We start from the raw sequence: 24,192 nt of genomic DNA on the forward strand, positions 1-24,192 counted from the left end.
ATTCTGGGCTCTAGATTTGTTTTTCCTCAAGTTTGTTGTCTAATCTGGTACCCAGTGGCTGTCTAAGCAAGTAGCAGGCTAATTCTAAACTTTTAAGACAGGACAAAGTGAAAGCATACTGGAAGCAAAATGGCTTCCCTTTAGCTAGTTTACTGTTACAGCCTGAATTTCCCTTGGGGTGTGCATGTTGTTTACAAAGCCTAAAGAAGGGATTAAGTAAAAGTAAGACCTTCTCATTGGCCTCAACCCTGGAGATCCTTTAGTTTTGGTGTCGCCAAGAGATAGCTAGCCAATTGATGATTTAACTCCCCTCTTTCTTGGATGGGATGGATGAAGAAGGGATTTTGTTGTTTTTTATTAAGTCATATACACATAAATCATGAATACATTCATGCATATGCGGGGGGTACAATGTGTTGATTTTTTTAATACAATCTGATGTGCTTACATCAAACCAATCAACATAGCTTTTGCCTCATTAATTGACTATTGTGTTAAGACATTTATGTTCTACACTTGACAGGTTTGATTTGTACCCTTGCAATATGTGCCATAGGTGTGGTCCCGTAGTTTACCCTCCTTGAAGAGGGGATTTGGGGCTTCTTTTTTGAGAGGAAGAGTTGCAGAGCACAGCAGAAAGTCAGAACTATTTTTTCCTCCTGATCTCCTTGCTGATGATGTCACTTTCATCATTTATCTGTGCACCTCGGGAGAGTGATCACTTCTTCTCTCAGAAGTCCTTTCTTCCTCTCTCTAGGTAGACTGTGGACCTCCTAGGTCACGTGTTAAACATTTCTTAACCTCAATGTTCTCTTCCATAAAATGTGACTAGCATGACCTACTTTATAATATTGTGAAGATTAAATAAAATAATTCCTGAGTTTAAAATTTAAACATGGTGCCTGAAAGAGAGTTAGGTTTTCATACATATTTGTTTCCTGTTGGAGGCCTAGCAGGGCCCCAGACAAACCCTCCCCCTCCTCCTCCCCTCCTGGAACAAAAGGCCACAAAGGGCTTAGGTAGGCCTGCCCCCAAAACTCTGCACCAAAAGACCCTAGCCCATTAGAATACTCCAGCAAGCAGTGCTATTTTCCCTCCCACTATGACCCCATATAAAAGAGGTCTCTAACTACCCTTGGGGGTGGTTGTCATTTTTGGCTTTGTCCCTATCTCTAAACCTGTCCTGAACCTCTCCTATTCTCTGGTCTCATCTTTGGGTGCACACTGACTTTTCATATCCTATTACTCTAAATTTTCTATCTTCTTTCTTTATGGTCAACATTGGACACCACCACTGAGTGGTGTTGTAATCAGAGAGGATGATGCCAGACATTATCTAGGAATTCAAGGGTTGTGATACCTACCAGGAGGAGATGTAGGAGACTGTGTACGTGTGAGGAGGGAGAATATCTTGGCATAATTTTCACAGGTTAATTCCTCAGGGGGTGTTTGTTCTTTATTTAATAAATGGAAACTGCCTGTTGGCTTCTGTTAGCACTACTTCATCCAGCAGCATTCTGCAATGTTGCCTGTGATTCAGTGTTTTTTCCATTGGCATACCAGCCTGAACTTCTCTTTCTAGAAGAACATCCTACTGTATTCATGGCTAAAGTCACCAAACTGGATAGATGGGTAGCTGAGCTTGAGTAACTCTAGATGCTTGGCAGGTTCTCACCCCAATGGAATTACCTGGTAACTCCAAGGAAGTTACATAACATCATATAAGGAAGAACTATGATTGCAAGCATATTTTTAATGCAAGTTCAGAGAGCTCAAATGTAAGAGAACCAGTAATGACCACATAATGGGTTCTTTTAGGTCAGGGACCTTGTCTTACTTGTTTTTCTTTCTTTATTGCCAAGTAAAATGCCTGACATAAACACATACATACATGAAATATATATTCATATGTTATACTCCACATAATTATACTCTACTATGTATATTTATATATCATTCTATTCAGTAAGTTTATTAATACAAGCAGTAACTGATTGGCATAAGATAATTGACTGTTATGAGGTTTTTCATCTGGCTAACCTCTCTTCAGATTTATATCCCAGGCTAGACCTTACCTCCCTTATAAAACTCCCTTTTCCTCTGAAGAAGGTCAAGTATTTGGTGTTCACACTATAACAACACTTCTTCTACAATGGCCACATATATTTATCACTTTCCCTGATTAGCTGTAAAAACAAAGCAAAGCAAAAACAAACAAACAACAACAAAAAAAACAACAAACCACAATAACGAATTTGGAGATAGGGATGGACTTTGGTCTGCCAGTATTCAAGCTCCTAACATTGTACTAGGTGCAGAGAAGGCATTCAGCAATATGAGTAAGAGGAATAACATGTCCTTCTGTAGTATTTAGGAATCATTTCCTATAGAAAAGCTGAAATCTTTCTATACTAATTTGATTCCTGGTGCCAAACCCAAAAAATCTAGCCGCGAACCATGGTGCCTAAACTGAATGGTACAATGTCAGTGCTAAAATTGGAAAACCAAATGAGAAAGCATCCTCAATGATGTCTGCATGAACACAGTATAGTTAGGTGCTGTGCTCAGTGAATGTGCTGATTATTCTCCTCTGAAGATGGTGTGTAGTAGTTTGGAGGGGTAAATTTTAGGATCTTGTCAAAGAGGGGAAGCCAAATAGAAGAGGAAAGGGAGTATTTCCTTCAATCTCCCTCTTCCAGACTGTTCAAGGAAATCCAGGAGATTTAGGGGGAATACTTAGTCTCAGGAGCCTCAAGACTCTAATTTTAGCAAGATTTATAGGTGAAATACCAAATTCTTTTATTTTTTAAATTTATTTTATTTTTTATTAAATCATAAACACATAGATCATGTATATATTAATGCATTTATGGGGTACAATATGCCGATTTCATACAGAAGTAGGAATGCTTACATCAAACTGGGTAATATATACCTCATCTCATTTACTTATTGTGTTCAGACATTTATACTCTATAATACCCCATTTCCCCCAAAATAAGACAGTGTCTTATTTTAAGGTGTGCTCCTGAAGATACGCTAGGTCTTATTTTCAGGGGACGTCTTATCTTTCCTGTAAGTAGGTCTTATTTTCAGGGGAAACAGGGTAATAGATCCGACATGTACCCTTGCATTATGCACCATAGGTGTGATCCCATCATTCACCATCCCTCGATCTCACCTCCCAATCCCCTCCTATCCCCCCTCCTCCCTCCTTTATCTTGGACCATAGTTGTGATCTATTCTTCATATGAAAGTGTGAGTGATTGTAAATTGGTTTCATAATAGTACTGAGTACATAGGATATTTTTTCTTCCATTCTTGAGATACTTTACTAAGTAGGATATGTTCCAGCTCCATCCATGTAAACGTAAAAGAGGTAAAGTCTCCATCTTTTTTAAGGTTGCATAATATTCCATGCTATATATATACACCACAATTTATTAATCCATTCATGGGTTGGTGGGCACTTGGGCTTCTTCCATGACTTGGCTATTATGAATTGAGCTGCAATGAACAATCTGGTGCAAATATCTTTGTTATATAGTGATTTTTGGTCTTTTGGATATATACCTAGAAGAGGAATTATAGGATCAAATGGCAGGGTCTACTTTTAGATCCTTAAGTATTCTCCATACTTCTTTCCAAAAGGGATGTATTAGCTTTGCAAAATACCAAATTCTATGTGATATTGGGCAAGATATTATTTAACAGCAATGCCCGTTCTTTACAACTTCTTGGGTGATGTTCGATAGTTTCAAACAAAAAGTATCATGCCATCCATATTGCACAGTGGGAAACATTTTCAGTCTAGATTTTAAACAGTAAGTCATTCTTCCCATCAAAAGACATTTAAGATGCTCCTCTTCATGGCCACGACACACAATGTTGACTAGTCTAGAGAGAGCACAAATACACACACACACACACACACACAAATACTTGTGTACAGAAACAACATGTTACTGATATAGAGGACTCAGGCTAGAGGTACAAGGACCTACAACATCTCAGCCATTCTAAAAGATTATTATTAATAGTAAGGCAGGTGGCTAGCACAGAAAGGCTTCCATGGAAATTGGCCAGTAGACATTTTACTTAAAGTCTGTACCTGAGCTAGAAACCATAGAGAAACAGCGAAGAATTTGGTAAAGACTCTGAAAAAGTGGACATACAAAAATAGACAGCACAAAGCAAGACAGTGTGGGGCAAAAAAAAAAAAAAAAAGGTCCCCAGGTTGTGGAATTACAACAATTTGAATGTGAACACTAAATATTTCCTAGACTGACCTATTTGGTTTGTTAGTAGATTTTTTTAAGAGATAATGATCTAGAGATTGATTTGAGAAGCTCCTGTATATCTCAGAATTTATAGCGCATATAATATACACATGTATATAATACCACACATGTATATATGAATATATACCGAGGGTGCCAAAAATGTTTACATATATTTTTTTTTTTTTGAGACAGAGTTTTACTGTGTCACCCTGGGTAGAGTGCTATGGCATCACAGCTCACAGCAACCTCAAACTCTTGGGCTTAAACGATTCTCTTTCCTTAGCCTTCCAAGTAGCTGGGACTACAGGCACCCGCCACAATGCCCAGCTATTTTTGGGTTGTAGTTGTTATTGTTGTTTGGCAGGCCCGGGTTGGGTTCAAACCCACCAGCCCTGGTGTATGTGGCTGGCGCCCTAGCTGCTGAGCTGCAGGTGCTGAGGCATATATATTTTAAGAAAGAAAAAAACCTGTTATTAAAAATGTTATACTTGATATATACCAATAATATTTTTCTTGTTTGTTGGATCTTGTTATCTCTTATGATTGCAGAAGTCAAATGTGACTAGAATATTACAATTTTAATACAGTTTTTTCCTTAAAATGTGTATCCATTTTTTGGTACCCTCTGTATGTGTATTTATGTGTGCTGAACTGTACATAATTCTCTTTACAGAGTAGGCATTTATTAGGTTGTGTTTTTTTTTTTGCAGTTTTTGGCCGAGGCTGGGTTTGAACCTGCCTCCTCCGGCATATGGGGCCGGCACCCTACTCCTTTGAGTCACAGGAGCCGCCCCGGGCACTTATTAGTTTTAAGATACTATTTTTTCCTTCTTATAAGTGCAAGTTACATGAGTGAATGTGTGACACATACACTGTTACAAAGACGAGATCATAATAAACAGTAGGAGGAATGTGGTAATGCAGGATCTTGGAGGAAACTGACATTCACTCAATTCTCTCTCACAGCTGTTAACATATTTCCCGCTCTGTTTACTTCCCATAGTATCTACTTCATATATATTTCAGCATAGAGAGGTAGAAAATATATGAGTTTTGGAGTCCAACAGAGGAATATTCAATATCTTTTCTACCTTCATGGGCAAATGATTCATTTTCCCAAGTGTCAATTTCAACATTTTTATCTATGGAGCCAACGAAGCACCACTTTAAATGTGACTGTCTAGGCACAGAGGAGATACCGTGGTGTCTAATGCATTCTAGTGTGACTTAGTCAATAACTGAACCACAGTTAAGCTGTAGTATAACAAATTCTTTCTGAATTGAAAGCAACCACGAATACAGTTAAAATTGCTTAATTAAGCAAATTTAGGGTCCTTTTTTTTTGCAATAGGAAAAATAAACAACAGAAGTTTTCTTTGGTTTTTCTGAACTTCATACTTTGCAGCCCTTTAAAGAAAACTACTAGGTCCGTTAATAAGTTTGGGGTTTTTGTCATCATTCAGATGGATCCCTTATGTTAGTTTCTAACATTTACAGGTGTTTATATGTAATGAATATCTGCATATTTATTTCTCAAGTTTTACCACTCTCTCAAGAAAGAGTACTTTCCTTTTTCCTCTGGAAGAATTGATTTCTAACCTGTCATTTCAACTGTTGCAGTTTATTTGGTCTGTGCTCTGAGGCACTATCAATATCCAGTATCTATTTGGGTATCTGTCACCCTGTATATAAGGTTTTAGTCTAGTTGGGTGGTAACTTTCTTGGAACTGTGATTTTTTTTTAAGTATCCCCCAAATTTTCTAGCATTGTAGTGGGCAGATAGTGAATATTCAACATGAATTTGCTAGTCAGGCTTGCTTGAAAACCTCATTCCAAGTATCTGAGCCAGTGATAGGCTACAGACACAAAAGTTAGAGTTTGGTGCTCACTTACCTCTTGCCAAATACTGAGATGTCACATGAAATCCTGATAGTTCACATCAAAAAAAAAAAGGTACCAGTTGTGACTCATTGCTTTAGAATTTCAGAAAGTCTTTCCTATTGTCACCTGCCCCAACTTGACCTTTTCTTCATTTCTGAATCTTGTCTCAAGGAAAGAAGCCTTGGAATGTAGTTTTGTTGAGATAAGTGTGTCACCTTTCTTCAGGCACTCTCATAAGGTTAAAATAATTAATCAGGATATACCAGAGACTAACTGTGGTTAAGGACAGAAGAAGGAAGTGAATGTTATTTGGAGAAGTTTCTCGTGTGAATAAATGTTTACTAAAGTGCATAAGCAGAGGTAGTTCCATCGAAAATTTGGAAAGGACACAGGAGAAGGAGCAGATCAAAAACGCCAGCAGGAAATAAGTTAACGTTCCAGTGGTCAGTTTTAAATTCTGTGCCTATGAACTTGCATCATGTCTCAATTCCATGTCATGATACAACTACAAGAATTACAGGATCAAGGTCTGCGTCTTCTTACAAAGCCTGTTTGTTATTCATCTGTGCATCACAGCAGCTAAAGCGGAGCCACAGAAACATTTGTTGTCTTGAAAAATTATTTTCATGTGACAGTTCTCTTCAGAAATAGTTTATTGATCGAGGTAAAGTGGGGCCAAAGTTAAAATTTTGACAGTTCAGTGAGAAATACTGCTGCAAATAGTATGGTTTTAAGAAAAATAGTTGGGGTACAAAACCGTATCCTTGGGCTTGGATACAGTTGATCAGCTATTGGTGGCTTCAGATACAGCTCAATCTCTATTTACCTTAATTTCCTTTTTCATAAATGAGGATGTTAAATCTCTGGGCTTTTTTTTTCTAATTAAAAATATGTTCGATATTTTCTTAGATTAAAAAGTGATTTTTTCTAAAATACTTTCATTTTATGTCATTTTACTTAAGGGAACTTCAGTTGAATGGTAGCCTTTGGAAAACATAAAGAATGTTCATTCTTCTCTGGGATTCTGTGGTTGAATTAATCTTCACTGTATCTCTAAAGAGGATGGAGAAGAAATAATGTAACACTTGTAAAACACCTGAATTCTAACATTTATTTCATTCTCATAAAAGCACTGGAAGGTGGAAATTTTCTCCATTTCACAGTTAAGGAAACTGTGACTCACAGTAGCCAGGTACGTGCCTAAGGCCATAGAACAGGGAAGAGTGAGCAGCGCCAGCTTCTGCTCTTCAGGTCCATTGGATTTAAAAGTTCTTTCTAGCATATGATGCTGGCATTCTGAAAAAAAAGTTAAGAGATAGAGAGACAGAAAACCAGGAGATTTTCTCGATTTTGTAGTAAATCAGCAGTTTGGGGGCCAGGAAAAAAAACAGAAGTTTTTTATGGAATAGAGTATTAAGCTCAGGCTGGGGGCATGGTGCAAGAAAATAGCCTTCTGTATAATAACTTTATTTCTATTTTATACCAGCACTAGGTTTTCATAGTTGTAAAATGGTGAAATATGAGAACATCGAACTTGTTGTATTTATACGTTTTTATTAAAATCTTATAACACACTTGCAGTTTTCTAGAAAATATCCCAGAATGAACAGATGTTCATTCTAGTGTTAGAATGAACTAATGAGAATATTTTGTGACCATAGTTTTTTTCCTACCTTTACTGAGGCATATTTGGCAAATAAAAAATGGTATATATTTCAGGTATGCAACATGATCACTTGAATGAAAGTCTATTTTTTCCAAACCATGCAACTTAGCTTCTTCAGCACCCGACACCCTGCTTCACATGTTCATGATATCCTGAGTATGATAGAGCTTAATCTCAAACTTTATTCTTATCAACAAGCAATTCTCTTCTCTAGAAATAATCTAGGGCACACACCACCTTATTCTCCCCCAGGAGCACTGGACTCAAGCAGTGTACTTCCTCTTGCTTTAGGAAAGAATTTCTTTTCCTTTGAACTTCCCTTATGGTGGTTTTCTTATTTTCTTTTTTTTCTTAAATGTGTGTTTGTGTTGGCTGTTGGCCTTCTGCTCCTTAGGATTTGGCCTGGTACCAAGAGAGGCAGCGCTTCGACTGGAAAGTGTCCTTTGCCAACAGAAGGAAAACTCCGCCTCTCACACCCACTTCTACTTAACATAATATATGCTCATGGTTTGCATCTTCAACCCATCACTTCTGAATATCTGCTTTCCACACCACTCATTTCTCCAAAAAATGAGTTTGAACCACATGGAAAATATGCCTTTAAACAATTCAAGTCTTCAAGGAGCACAGAGATCATCTTGGAAGCCATGGATCATCTGCATGCCAGCAGTTCTGATACTATCGCTTTGCTTCATCATAATACCCATTTTTTACTCATTCCAGGTAAGGAGGTGACAGTACCTAAGGTTGCTGTTTACTATAATTCTTTATTCATTTGTTAGTCTAGCTATTATCATTGTCCCTCAGTATTGCTAGAGATAGTTGAGAGGAAGAGACAAATAATGTAAGTACAATTCTAATCTTGTCATGACATGGCTTTTGAGGTTTATCTGAGTGTTTTGAGATGAAAGCTATCATAAAATGTTAGATGCTGGCTGCAGAATGGGGTAGATGGAGAGAATTGCTTGATTAAAGCAGTCAACTAACAGATGCTTGTAGAGAAGATTTTTTTTTTCGTCTGTATCCTCATGGTGGAATAAAAACTGTGTCTAATAAAATGCTTGCCCTCAGATAATAGGGTGAAAACTGTAGTCTTAGTGTGGGATAAGACACAAAAAGATAATGAAAGACAGGATAAGGTAAGTAACAAGAGATTACTGTATCTTGAGGAGGGAAATGGCACTGAGCTAAGAGTAAGAAGATCTAGATTCTGGTTCTAGGTCTCCCAATAACCAGCTGTATAAATTCAAGAAAGCCATTTACTCTCTCTGGTTCTCAGTTTGTTCATCATTCTCAGGGGAATGATTATATGTTTCTTTTAGCTAAGAAATGCAATGATCAAAAATTCTCATGGGAATGATTATAATATTTCTTTTAGCTATAAAATGCAATGATCAAAAATTTCTCTAAGGGTAGTGAACGTAAGTGCCTTAGGGATTCAAGAGTAGGGGGCAATGAGTTTAGGCTGGGGCAATCAGGGGAGGCTTCATGGAGGAAGCCTATTGCTCCTGATGTTTTAGCAGGAATTTCCCACTGAGCTGCACCTTGTGGGCCTAGAGAATGGGATTGTACACTGGGAATGGACATAAGTTAGGGTCTGTGTTAGATGTTTTTCCTCACTGGCACTAGATGTTTTCCCATTTCTGGTTACATCTGAAGACTCTGAGCCTAGGGGAAAATAAAGTGGTGTATGTCTTTCTAAGAAAGGGTTGGGATATGACTGCAGAAACATTTTTCCAAGGCGAATGGACAGCAAAGATTTCAAAGATATGGTTCTACCACTTAAGATATTTGAAAGCAATTGGGACAAGATGCAGGAGAAGTAGGAGGTACTTCTCCTTAATTGTTAAATTAATAACAATAGATATTAATTTAGTTACGGTAGGTACAGCATTGGCCAAATTTTTCCCCAGTAGTCCATTAATTTGTATTCCCTAACCTTATACAAGGAGGTGCTACAGAGGGATTTCCAATCATAAACCTATACTCTGGAGGAATGTATCAAGCAGAAATGTGCACTTTCTGGAGCAGCGACATTTGAGCAGAAAGAAAAGAAGTGTCAGAAATTCTGAGTGTTTAGATTTCTGAAGAAGAGGAAGGGTGAGAATAGCAATAACTTACATTTGGAAGTGTTTTTTCTTTTAAAAATTATTTCAAGTTTTATGAGCCAGATGGCCCTGAAGGTCATTGAATATTAGCATCATCAGTTTCTGCATTTGACTAAGGAACAGATGCACAGAAGAGGAGGGAAATGCTTTTCTCAAAGTCACTACTCAGTGGCTCTTGCAAAGGGAAAGAGGAAGGATAACAGTGCTAGAGTCATCCAGGATATCACCAGAATCAAACTCTATTACTCATGTGTTTAAGTCCAGACTTGGGATTCTCTCTTCTAGAGAACATGCACTTTCTCAATGAAAGGTTCTGTTTCTAAAGATAGTGCAGAGTTTGTTCCAAATTTAAAAAGGTATAAAAGGCTTTTAGGGTATTGTTTTGACAGGATGCTTGAAGGATGAGTTTCTGTGGGAAAAGCCAGTGGCCTGGTCAACTGTGTAATGATATTAGCTCATGCATCCCACTTTCCACTTACCTGCACTTCCCTTTCCCAATTGGTGACAAATAAATATCTTTAGAAAAGAGGTCTGATGGCTGGTGGATGGTGAGTCATTATGATGTGGCCACTTCCACCGCCCCACAATACCAGTGAACATTAGAGTTTTCCTTCATGTTAGTTTCCGCTCTACATTCCAGAATCTCTAGACACTAATTTAAAAAGTATAAAATGGGAAGCTAGGCTCCTTTCATACCCACACAAATTTCCTTGGGAGAATTTTTTTTTCCTTGCCCCCCCCTTCTTCTTTCCAAAGACATTTAAGTAAAAGGATAGGCTATGAGTCCAAGGAATTTCATTAATCCCAGAGTGAAAGGAATCTCAACAGAAGTTGTCTCTAAGAAACCAAGTATTCATTCAGGAGAGTTTTCTGCTTCAGTGAAATGAAGGATACTTCCAAAAAGGGAAGTTGTACTTATTCTTAAAAGCAATAGATTTCATTTCCAAATGATAATCTGATTAGGGCTGGTTTGGAGAAGGAATGATTGTTTTGGCTCTGTTGAGTCCTACTATATAAATCTAGACTTAAAAGGAGGTTACAAGAGCAATTGATCCTTCTAAGCAAAACTAAACTAAGCTGAAAGTCCCATCTGCTTTTTAGAAGTGGGTATTTATTCCTTCTAAACATTACCAGAATTATGTACAGAAACTGCCCCACAAAGTAATAAGAGTGAGAGTTTTCAATCATACAAGCTGCATGACCTTGGGCTACTTAATCCCTCTTTTCCCCATTTCCTCATCTGCCAAATGAGCATGCTAATTCTTAAAGAGTTGTAGAAAGGATCAATAAGACAGTATAATGCCTGATATGTAGTAGGCTCTCAGCAGATGGTAGTGCTTAATATTTGCACCATTACTATTAATGACATTACGATGGCCATAAACTTAACAAGATCTTTTAACAACATGGATATTCTCTGCCTATCTATATCACTTTCCTCAAAGACTAGACCTCATGACTAAGTTGATGATTTTGTAATTAGGCAGATTTTTATGTGTGGCAATAATTAGAGACTACCACAATGATAGGTTTCTATAGCTAGAGCTACTGCAGTTCATTATCCAGAATTTCCTGCTCTGGAAATTAATTTGTGGCCTTAGGTTTCTCTGCTTATGCATAGTACCTGACACAGATACTATCTGTGGCATGTATTTGGCACTCATTAACACTTAGATTGTTTCCCAATTGCTTCATGTGTGTAATCACGTCTTTCTAGAAGGATTATAAACTTGAGAGGGAAGGAGCATAAGTTATATTTATTCTCTCACTTACAATGCAGAACATGCACATAACGTTGGGAATACAGGTATTTACATTTTTGTTCAATTCTTCATTGTGATCACCATCATTATCAAAACAGCTAATATTTATTGAGCAAGTCTAGCCAGGACAGCTGGGCAAAGCTCTTCATAGAAATTAGTCCATTAAAAACCAACAACTTCAACAAACTATATGCTATTATTTTTCTTATTTTATAAATGAAGAATTTGGGGTTAAGCGAGTCCCTGTCAGATGCCTATCATATGTTCAAATAAACCAAATTTCAACATCTCTTCTAAGAAATGCCAAAATGAGGATGAAATAATCATAAAAACAAAAACAATTGTAGGGAACCCAGCAATTTATTTCTTAGAATAATAGCTTCTAGACTATTTGACTAAACCTCTCTAACAACACAATGTTTCAGTATAATTCTCAACATATGTATGTTTATTATGTTATATACAAATACTAGGTACATTTAAAAATACACAAAACAGAAGTTTATAAGGATGAGCCAAAAAATGTGTTTTTTCCTCAAAGCAAAACCATTTACTTTTACCAACATAGCATATTTTTCTAATATAAACATTAATAAAATAATTAAAATAATATTTTAATATGATAGACTATTTTATTTTTTACTCTTAGCATAACATTTTATGGTACAGCAAATTGAAGTTTCTATTCTAAGTTAATTTAACTTTGGTTCATGATTTTGACTATCATAGCTGAAAAATCACCTCAGAAAGATACGTAGATCAAAATGGAAGAATACATCTTTGCATATTTGCATGTCATGACACTTAATTTTCAATCCATTGTGATTTTTTTTAAATTAAAATAATCTTGTCCCTCACTCCATTCATGCCTTCCCTCCCTTCTTATGCAACCCCATCCCAAGGTCTATAATTACAACATCTCTCTTGTATAAACCTACTCACTTGTTTCTCTCTCTTTTCATTACACATTAATGGCAAAACTCCAGCCATGGAAAACCTCCAGCACCGATTAAATCAAACCACTCTTAGTCTTTCACAGTTGGCGGTGTCTGAAGTAAAACACAGGCACTGGTTGCATGTTCTTACTTTAAATTCTTGGCCACTACCATCAAGTGTGATTTCAGTGCTGCCCTGGAAACACCCGTATTTTCCAAGCCCATTCACTTTCCTCTACTGAAATATTTCATACCTTTGGCTTCTCCTTCAACATCTAATAACTCTTACTCATTCTTATCATCAGCTGATACCTTTGGCTCCAGATTCCAAGAGAAAACAGAAACAGGGATGAAAGAGGTTCCAAAGCCTCCGTATCTACCATTCACCTGCATTTGTATCCATGTTTACTGTATTTATCTCTCATCACTATTGATAAATTGTCCACCCACCTGTCCAAGGCCACCTATGAACTAGATCCTATCACCTCTTACCTACTTAGGGACACTGTTCCAACAATTCTCTTATATTTTACTCCTCTGTTTTCCTGGAATATTCCCACCAAATGGCAACCAACATGTTGTCATTTCTCTCATATTGAAACAATCAAAACCAAAACCAGAGCAGCAGCAGCCACAATAACAACCACCGCCACCTCTTTGACCTTTCACCTTCATCCAGGCTCCACTCAGTTTTTCTGTTCTTTCTTACAGCAAAACTCCTCCAAATTCTCTCTTCCCACTTACCCTTTCGTAAATCTATTTTACCTAACCTTCTTCCCTCATCACCTCACAGAAGCTACTTTTGTCAAGAACTCCAGTGACTTCTGTGTTGCTCAATCCATCAGTCAATTCTCTGTCCTCATCTTACTTGACTAGTCAGCATTTGACACCAGCTGATGACTCCTCCTCCCTGAAATATTTTCTTATCTGTCTTGGGTTCCACATGTTACACTCCGCTGGAGTCTTTTCAGACTCACTGACCTCCCTTTCTATTCTCTGTTTCTGGCTCCTCCTCATTCACTGACTTCTAAACCTGGCAACGCCCCAGTGCTCCTCTCCATCTGCATTCACTGATTTGGTGGTCTCAGACAGTCTCACATCCAAAGCATCACCTATGAGCTGAAAGCTCCTAAATATCACCAGGACTCTGTGAATTGCAGCTTCACATGTCCAGCCATGTGCCTAATTGACACCCTTTCCTGAATATCTAGTAAGCATCACAAAATTAACATGTCCGGAAACAAGCTTGCAAATGTTGCCCCTCCAGCCCCCACCCCAATTTATTCCCTTCAATTGTGTCCATTTCAGTGAATAACAATTTTATTTTTTCCAATTACTTAGGCCCAAAGTCTTGAAGTCTTCTTTGCCTCTTCTTATGATCACCCCATGTCCATGTTGGGAACTTCCATTGGTTCTATTTTCCAGTAAACTTCTCACCATCTCCACTGCTAGCACCCTGGTCAGAGGTTCTGTGCTCTCTTGCCTCGATGAACAACTACAGTGATATCTTAGCTAGTCTCACAACATTTTCCCTTGCCTCCCTCCCTTTTATTTATTCCTAGCAAAGCAGCCAGAGAAATCCTATAAAAGGGAAACGTGCAATATCTTTAAGTTTTAAAAGTCCCTTAAGTGCTTTGCCATAAAGAAGCTAATGAACTTAGGATGGTATAATAATTGTGGTTATAGTTTCTTCTACTACTGTGTGTTTTTGAGCACTCAGCATTTAAACACTTGGATTGGTAAAATTAACTACACTTATGGCATCCTGTAGCACAGTGGTTGGTTCTCAACCTTCCTAATGCCACGGCCCTTTAATACAGTTCCTGTGGGTCATGACCCACAGGTTGAGAACCATTGCTGTAGCATGTAAACTGCAGTATGTTGCAGCAGTTTGAAACTGTTGGAACTGTTTCTCAGGGTATCTCAGTTACTGTATATGACATGTGGTTGTCTGAATATTATATAAGGGTAGCTTTGTCAATTTGAGTTGTAAATATTTCTAGAGTTTGATGTATTATTTTAAATAAAAATAAACATAAATAGAAGTTCCATTACTTTCTTTGCACATGTCAATAGAATACCTTGTGCGGTCACTAGGGTTTGGAGACTGCTGTTTACAGAAAACTTTCATATTTCAAAAAGGGAAACATACAAGATCAAATAGTTGTCCTGTGCATAGAGGATAGGTGATGCAATGAGGCCTTATCTTTTGCTTAAAAAACCCACAGGGCAGCTAGGTAATAAAAGGTAAAAGATAGGCAGGGATGGTGGCTCATGCCTGTAATCTTAGCGCTTTGGGAGCTCAAGGTGGGAGGATTGCTTGAGGTCAGAAATTGGAGACTAGCCAGAGCAACATAGCCAGTCCTTCTCTATATATAAAATGGAAAAATTAGCTGGGTATGATGGCATGATCCTGTAGTCCCAGTCTCAGCCTCCCTCAGCTAGTAGGGAGGCTGAGGCAAGAGGATCACTTGAGCCCAGAAGTCTGAAGCTGTAGTGAGCTATTATGACACTACTGTACTCTAGCCTGGGCAACAGAGGTAAGACTGAAAAGAAGAAAAGAAAAGAAAAAGAAAGGAAAGGAGGAAGGAAACAAGGAAAAGAGTAAAGCTGGTCATATTTAAACAGAAGGTGAGAGATCTAAGATGTGGAGTTTTTCTTTTTTTTATGGCTATGGAAAAATATAATAGTTTACCTCAGCAATCTGAAGCTCTCAATAAAGCAATCAAAAAAGTATTGACACTGTCATCAACCTGATCAATTCCTGTTTTCTTTCCCCAACAGACTGCCACTGAGCCCTGTCTAGCTAAGTTTGGTGAGTAACATATCTAGTATGCCTTTCTTGACATTTCTTAGTTTTAAAGCAAGAAAGCAGGTGCCAGTGCTTTTGAGAAAGCCTGTATTATGTTTTATTAATTTTCAACTACTATTTATAATTGCTTACCACGTGCTTGGCAGTTGTCTAGGAGCTAAGGCTTTCAGAGGCAAACCACTCAGGCAAGCCCATGCCTGATAAAGCTCACATTGAAGGCCTCATCTCTGGGAAGGAAAGGACAGCACTCTTATAGAGTGTGGGAATCTGAGCTCCAGAAATGTTTTCTAATACTGTGTTTTAAAAAGCACATGTTTCAGATGTCTGCAGCCTTTCCTCACAATCTCTCTCACATTTCCCTTGTTGCCAATGTCCAGTGGAGTACATGAGAGGGTGCCGCTGCTGCTTCTGATGAGAATGCGAGCCTGACTACTTCCCTTACTCCTTTCTCCTCTGATCTTAGCTTCTGAGTATTTTTCCCCTAGAGTCACCTGATATTTGCTTAGGAAAAAATACCCTAAAGTTTGCATTTATACTGAGCCTTACATTATTTCTTAGAATATATACAAAACCTCAAATAAATACATTTTTGATTGTTTACAGGTTTCAGGTCAAACACACTTGTTCAGCGAAGAGCAGAACATTTCTAGAGTTATATCTTCAACTCCTGTTGCTTGTATCACCACGTTTCCTTGGCTTATGGGAATCAGGACATCTCTCTTTACTTATCTCTGTGTTTTGTTTTTGCTTTTCCAGTAAGTGGAATGGAATTCATGGTGTGCTTTAAATTCTGTCTTGATGTAGTAAAAGAACCACACTAAAAGTGATGCTAAGGTGGCCTTTGTGACCACTTGCACAGAATTAAATAGGAGAGCTGGTGATAAGTCTTCCTAGTGACTTGTCTAATGCCTTTCATATTTCAAAGAGGAAGATATTTACTGAGCTCAGAGTTCATTGCAGATCTAGGGAGACTTTGTCTCTTGCTCTAGAGATCACTCCTTCATTCTCCTCTAGAATCTATCTTCATAGTCCAATATTAATTATTTATATATGAATGAGAATGAGAATATAATGAGAATTCATATATAAAATGAAGTGTTACCTCTTCCAGGATATATTCTTATTGAGGTTTCTTTTTAATGATGGGACAAAGAATTTTCCCCCTAGTACAAAAATTATGGCGAATTAGAGGACAAGTAAGTATGCTGGGTGGTAAGAACACAACCTGTGGCCCTGAAATCACACTACTGTATAAAACCAATTAATGTTAGGTAAATATTTAAATTCTACACATACCTGAGAAAATGAAAATGAATGGCTTGGTCTTAGTCCTTTTCACCTCTTTGGGTCAGTATTAAACCAGAGGTATTTACATTTAAACAATCAAGTGATTTCTATTTATAAACTCATGAATTTACCAATAGCTGTTTTGAAGGGTTTAGATAATGAGTTCCCAAGTGAATCTTGAAGGATACATACCTATACAACTGAGAACAGCTGTAATTTAGACACGAAGCCTCTAATTCAGGAATGTAGAAGTATCATTCACCCAAAAAATGTTTATTGAACACCTACTAGGTCCCAGAAACTCTTTTAGCTGCTGAAGATACAGCAATGAACAGAAGAAAGATACATTTGTCCTGAAAGATGTTATATTCAAGTGGATATAAGATAGACAATAAACAAATGAACAACTTTATAATGTGCTAGATGCTGGCATCTTCTATAAAAAAAGTAAAGCAGGATAGAGGGAAAGAGTGATAGGAAAGCACTTTTTAAAATATAGATTGATTAGGGAAAGTCTCACTGATAGTGAAACGGTAGTATTTACACAGAAAAGGCACGGAAAGGCATGGATTGCCAACCCTCGTTGTTAAAATTCTGGTGTGTGATTCTTCTTTCCCTTCCTCTCTTCTTCCTTTTCTTTCCTCTCTTCAACAAATATTAATTGACAAGAAATGCGGAGTAGCTTAGTTCATTTTTCTATTCCAAATTCATTTCATAGAGCTCTTGGAGATATACTTAGGATTTGAAAATGCTTTAACAAGGAGCAGATACATAAAATATTAAACTTATGCTTGAAAAGAACTAGTATGGACCGGGTAAAGAAACAGCTTGTAGGTGGTAAAAAATTAACTGGAAGAGGGTGAACTAAATAATGAACTAACTATGCTTTCTATTTTTTTCTCTCCCTTGTAAATTTCTTACAGGACCATTACCCTCAACATGGCAGATGACACCTCGTGAACCTCCATGTGTGAATAGTTTACCTGACTGGAAGCTGGAGATACTTCAGAATGGACTGTATCTAATTTATGGCCAAGTGGCTCCCAGTACAACCTACAAGGGTGTAGCTCCTTTTGCCATGCAGCTCCGTAAAAATGAAGCCATGATACAAACTCTAACATACAATTCCACAATCCATAATGTAGGAGGGACTTATGAATTCCATGCTGGAGATATAATAGACTTGATCTTCAATGATGAACATCAGGTTCTAAAAAATAATACATACTGGGGGATCGTTTTGCTAGCAAATCTCCGATTCATCTCCTAGAGACTCAATTTGGTCTCTCCATCCTCTTTAGCATGTGCAGAAATACTGGTGGGTGGTTTGGAGGGGGCAGATTTTCAATGCCTGCAGTATGTATAGATAACACACATCAACACAAACAGAACTCTTCTCTGTGTGAATTTTCATCTCTCATGCTTATCTGAAAGAGACTCAGAAGAAGAGCTAAAGACTTTTGGTTACTTCTGATGTCGGGTCTGAAATAATATTAATTGATGATAAAATACATATAGGTAGGAAAGGACAGAAGATTTTCAAAGAATTATTGTCTGATCTTTGAATCCATGGATGGAATAAAATGAAGTCCTATTCCCATGGAAGCTTTACCTGGTATGCAAAAATGATCCAGGGCAATAGTCTGGCCTTGTTCTCAAATTCCTGGGCTACTTTACTTCATTCTTCCCATATCCTCATCTTCTGAGACCCTCCTAATAAAAAATATGCAGACTGGTAGGGTGGCCCCAGATGTGCCAACAACACCCTACTTTAGACATGATTATGCGAGAAAATAGAGAACCCTCTAAGAATTATTGGAATAGAGGGACAGGTGACATGAAATGGGATATACATCATCTTGGAATTTCCCTTGGTTTCATCATCCTCAAGATGCAAAGTGTTTTATAAAACTAGCTGATCAATGAGATTTTTCTGAACCTTAACCTGTGGTTTCATGAAAACTCATTTTTATGTGTGTGTGTATAAATATTGCCATTTGTAAAGAAAATGTAACCATCGTAATCATTAGATTCAACCCCAGAAATTTGTATGTATGTGTTACCATTATTGTATATCATGATATACAATACCATAGCTTTTCAAAAAGCATTGAAAAGCATGGCTTTGCATGGTTTGCAAAATGCTTTTGTATATCATATAGCAACTGTATTCAGTTAATTGAGCAGGCATTTTTGGGAAAATTTTAACCATGAGAATATGGAGGCAGATGGAGTACAGGCAACTTTCCACAACTTATAGAACAAGTGACTCACAGAGCCCATGGGTTTTGCACTGTGTCACACTGTCTCAGCTTTAGAATTGTTATTTCTGCTATCATGTTCTAAGTCTATGCAATTTAGCAAACTCAATTTTCAGGGAACATATTCCCCTTCAGCTTAGGGTGGGTAGGGTGAAACTACAACAGCTTCTTCCTTTACCAGGAAACTTCTTTTCCTTTCCTAACCTGGAGCAGGAAGCCCCAAGATGCTGGTCAGGGCTTCCCCCAACCAATCCCCTCCTCACTTGGAAGAGTCCATCTCAGTCCAATGTGCCCACTTTTAAAACTGAATTCAAAAGTTTAGAACTCTGTTAAGTTGGTTATTTGTGGGTTCTTATGAAAATGTATCTAATACTATACCTTAAATAAGCTTAAGTATTTATGGTTATTTGTGAAAAGCTGTATTATATTAAATAATATCATCACATATAAAGCTAACTTAAATTTTTTTAATTTTGTGTAAAAAAAAAAATGCTCATAGCTGGCTAAGCCTGAGGCCAAGCTATTTCTTAGGAAGTCTTTCCCCCTCCCCCCCGTTTTTTAAGCCTGCTGAATAGCTACAGAGCCAAAAACTTAGAGACCTTATTGCTTTTGCACAGCTTCTCAGAAAATTAAAGTTGTAACATATATTTATAGAATCTTGGTATTGATCTTTGTTGTGTTATACACAGCAGTGTGCTAACGTGGGTTAGGGCCTGCAGTAGCTTGCAAGAGCATACTGTTAATTTTTCAGGAATTTTTGCATGCCTGTTATTAATTATTATCATCCTTGAAATTGGCTATGATGGGAGTATTTATATCATGGGAATTGGCAAACACTATGAATCAGGGCATTTTCTTTGGTGTGCTGGTCTACCAGAACAACCTTGTTTGTTAAACTCTCCTTCTCAGTAATTCCTCTCTGACCCTGCTTCATTCCTGGCACAATCAAGTCAGGCTAAAACTGTCAAAAGCCAACATACTAGTAACTTCTCAGGGCTGCAGTCAGAAGGATGGCTACCAGTACATGATCTTTGAATTTTCTTGGTTTTATAATTTCAACCTTTTGTTTTCAATGTATACGGTTTCCCTGTTTCTCCACAGAATTATCTGTATTTTAAAAACTGCAATAAAATGGAAGCTGGTAACTGGACTGTGGTGGGTTTATATGTGGGTTATCAGATTAGATCTAGAGAATGTGAAGGTATGTCAGAGAAATCCTTGTCTTTATGAAACACGGCTTGGCAAATGTTGGGCAAAGGTGAGAGCTGTGTTAGCTTTTGGTGACAGCTGTCCCCTTTTCAGATGGGTTAGTCAGACAGTTTCACTTTCTGACTTCTAGCCACCTCCTCTTCCACCCCACCCACATTCATCATCAAAGTAATTGCCAAGACTTTTCACACTAAATGTTTTTTGCCTCCCATTCTGCTCCATTGAACAAGAGTATGCTATAGTAATGTGGATTAAGTCTCTGCTTCTGAAGAAGGTAGTTAATTGAAAAGTGACAGTCATATGCATTTGATAGAATCAATGAACTCCTTAGATGAAGTGCATCTGTACATCTTGGGGATGAAATTCCTGCTTTTGTGTTCTATCCAATGAGCCAATTTCATTTGGCTGGTATGTGCCAGGGGTGGGGGTGGGATGTCACTTTTTTTTTTTTTTTTTAATAGAAGAAACAGCCAAAATCTGATTGACTGATCAGTGGTTTAAGAATTTCCTTCAGACAGAAGCTATAAATGATGCCTTGGCATATATATATATTCCTTGGCCTAAAACAATGCATGTCTATTCTAGGATTCACTTGTAATTCTATGAGAGTCACTCTACTGATCATGATTCTCCTGTGAGTCTCACATTTATCCACAGGTAACGCAGACATATCCTCATAGACTAAGAGATTAAGAACCCATCTCAGTGTAGAAAGATTCTCTGTCTCCACTACAAAGCAGTTGTCTTTTCTCTTCTGGACAGATTTCCTGGGTGGGGTCAGACTCTAGACTATTGTCATCTTCGGCTTTTTCATGTGAAGGCAAGTACTAGTTCTTTGTATCTCCCAATTGCTAGAAATATATTTCAAATCTCCTTTAGAAGTTCCCTTGAAGTACCCTTACCAGGCTTGAGGTTAGAAAGTGTCATTGCTCTGCATCATTCCTGCAAAGGGTGTGGATAAGAACTCACAGAATGGCCAAAGCTATCTATAAATGTTATCATTAATCTCTTTCTCCCGTCTCTGGGCTCATTTTATCCTCGATCTACCTGAAGCGTCTGTAAGTGAGTGGAGGGTGGGAGCTTGTTTTCATTCCCTTTATAAGCTCTGCATATTGCAGGGGTAAGAATTGTCTTACTCTGGTATCCAGGTACCAATCATGTCTGAATTGAAACTGAGTAGAAAGAGTCCCACTTTCCCATTTTAACATCTTATAGGTCTAAAAGGGATAATGGGGACCTAAAAAAAAAAATACAGAAATACAAAAATCCCCAGCCATCATCATAGGATTGGAGGGAGAGGAAAATCATTATTTAGAAAAGTCAGGCTTCAGAACATTATTACAAATGAACACAAAACATTGATTTTAACTTTTCGATCATCCACGTTTCATGGAGAAACATAAAGAAAGTGAAATTATTTTGTCTACCTTTTTAAAAGCACACCACTGTTTTTTGGGAAAAAGAAGGTTTTTCTAGTGCTGAAATTTAAGCAAACCATCCTAGGTCCTCACTGAATGCTCTGGATAATGGAGTCATTCTTGACTCTAATCCTTTACCCATCTAATTTTAGGAAATAACACTGTTTTATGTTTAGAGAGAATCTGACCTGTTTTATGCTGTGCCTCTTGTCTGTGCCACCAAATTTATTTCAACAGCTTCATAAAGGATTACCTTGCTTCTCTACTTTTGTAGTTAGACAAACCTATTCACAAGTCCCAGCTTTGTCATTTACTACATCTTTGGATCTTGGACCAATGACTTCCCCTTTCTGAGACCAATTTTTTCATTTGCTCTGTTTACTGTTGTTTATCCAGTGCCTGACACATCAGTGGGAGTTTGATAAATATTTGTTATTGAACCAAGGAATACGCCTAAAACATGTTTTAAAACTTCCGATACATGGTAGATACTGAATAAATAGTGGCTGCCCTCATTTTTATTAAAGATTTGGGTTTATTTTTAATTTTTTGAACTTTGCGAGTTCCCAAGACATGTCTGTTTACATGTATTTCTTATTATCTCTCTCCTCAAGAAGAGGTAAGCCCCATTTTATTCAGTGTTGTATTATCAGCAATTAGAATAGTGTCTGGCACATTTTAAAAGCTCAAAAAAATATTGAAATGAAGCAAAAACAAAAACAATGGGAAACAGGTTTAGAAGGAAGCAGTAAGGTATAGGGGATATATGCTACAGCCAGTCTCTCAAAATGATGCACTTACTTGCCTTCTTCTAGGTTTTTTAAAGTCTAAGTAAGACAATGCATGGAAAAGTCTAAGTACATGCATAACAAATGCTCTGTAAAAGTTGGTTGCTACCATCATTGTATTTATACCATCAGCATCATCATGGTGGTCATCATTTCATTATCTTCATTTTTCTAGGAAGAGATATACTAGAACACATTAGTAAGCTTTTATTAAATTTTAAGTTAAACTTTACCTACTATTAAATATCTATATTAGAAAAAAGCCACGTACATTTTCCTTTAAGAATGGTTCTTAGAACATTGTTTATTATGTTGCTTTTCATCCTTCTTGGCAAACGCATTCAGGACATATGTTTCATAAACATGAAGCTATATTTTATGGGAATGTTTGATTAATCACATATTCCTATACAAGAGTCAAGAGTTTAATAAGATATGGGATTTGGGGATTTTCATTTTTCCCTCTGCAAAGACATTATGAATATTTTCAATCTTGAATTTGTCATTAATTGGCCCAAAGAAAACATTTTCAGAAACACAAATTATGGTTTCTGAGCACAGATGTTCACAGAGGTGGTGAGTTTTTTTTCAACAAGTCTCTTAAAAATGATTATTTCAGAATGGTAAAATTACCAGGTCCAAAAACTCAATTTTATCAAAGCATCATAATGGAAATCCAAATTATAGTCAGTGTGATGTAAACATTCCTAATTCTATATGAAATCAGCACATTGTACCCCATAATGCATTATTGTATACATGATCTATGTGTTTATAATTTAATTTTTAAAAAAAGAAAAAAAAGAAATCTATAAACAATTCCCAGATTGCTATGAACACGATGGATTAAATATATCTCCTATAGACAATTTGATAAACATAAACTTGAATGTATCAATTGCTATATGCTAATTCAAATTACTTTTGTTCATTTTACATTTTGAGATGCCCTATAAATATTATTTTGAAGTAGCATTTTATAATATACAATAAAGATTAGGTTGTAAACAAACAAACAAACAAACAAAAAAACAAATTATAGTCAGAAGGCTCTTGTTAGGCATGGAATCCAAGCCAGGCTGGTTACACAGAGCCCAGAAACAACATGTAAACAAATGAAAAGAGAAAACTGTGTATGTGATAATAACTCTGATGGAAGCATATTAGTCCAGGGAGAAGATGAAGGAGAACCTGAACAAGTACAATGGCATTGGGGATGGGGGTAGGGAATAGTTTAAGAGAAAAATATATGATATAATGAGTGTGGTGGAAACTATTTGGATTTCTGTCAAACTCACAGTGATTTCCTTATCAGATTTTCTTAGCCACAGGGCTGGGCTCAACAGTCTCATTTCTACCACGGAGTCCATACTAGTCACCATTACCCCAGTGGTCCATTGGCAAAATTAGGGCCTAGAGCTCTTAGTTCCAGAGATAGAAACACCTCCATTAGAAGACATAGTCATGACTCCATCAAATTGGAAGTTAAGACTGCCACATGGTCACTTTGGGCTGCTCAGGCCTCTCAGTCAATAGGCCAAGAAAGGAGTTTTGCTGTTGGCTGGAGTGACTGATCTGCTTTACCAGAACAAATTGGTGCTGCTGCTTTACAATGGACATTAGCAAGAGTATATCTGGAATACAGAAAATCCCTTAGGGCATGTCTTAGCATTACTGTGCTTCAGGATTAAGGTCAGTGGAAACCTATATTCATGTAGTCAGGGAGGCAAGACTGCAAATGGCTCAGATCTTTCGGAAATGAAGATTGGAGTCACTCCATC

The 24,192-nt window shown here is 37.3% G+C and overlaps 1 protein-coding gene across 1 annotated transcript; it reads left to right on the forward strand.

Annotated features, from left to right (window-relative positions):
* The first annotated feature begins 8,377 nt into the window (after positions 1 to 8,377).
* TNFSF18 (TNF superfamily member 18) lies at positions 8,378 to 18,046 on the forward strand. Its single transcript, XM_053606900.1, has 3 exons — positions 8,378 to 8,553; positions 15,421 to 15,451; positions 17,659 to 18,046. Exons 1-3 carry the CDS (start codon positions 8,401 to 8,403, stop codon positions 18,003 to 18,005), a joined length of 531 nt encoding a protein of 176 aa, XP_053462875.1. The 5' UTR covers positions 8,378 to 8,400; the 3' UTR covers positions 18,006 to 18,046.
* The last annotated feature ends 6,146 nt before the right edge of the window (positions 18,047 to 24,192 follow it).

The sequence above is a fragment of the Nycticebus coucang genome, chromosome 10, assembly GCF_027406575.1.
Source record: "Nycticebus coucang isolate mNycCou1 chromosome 10, mNycCou1.pri, whole genome shotgun sequence".
NCBI lineage: Eukaryota > Metazoa > Chordata > Mammalia > Primates > Lorisidae > Nycticebus > Nycticebus coucang.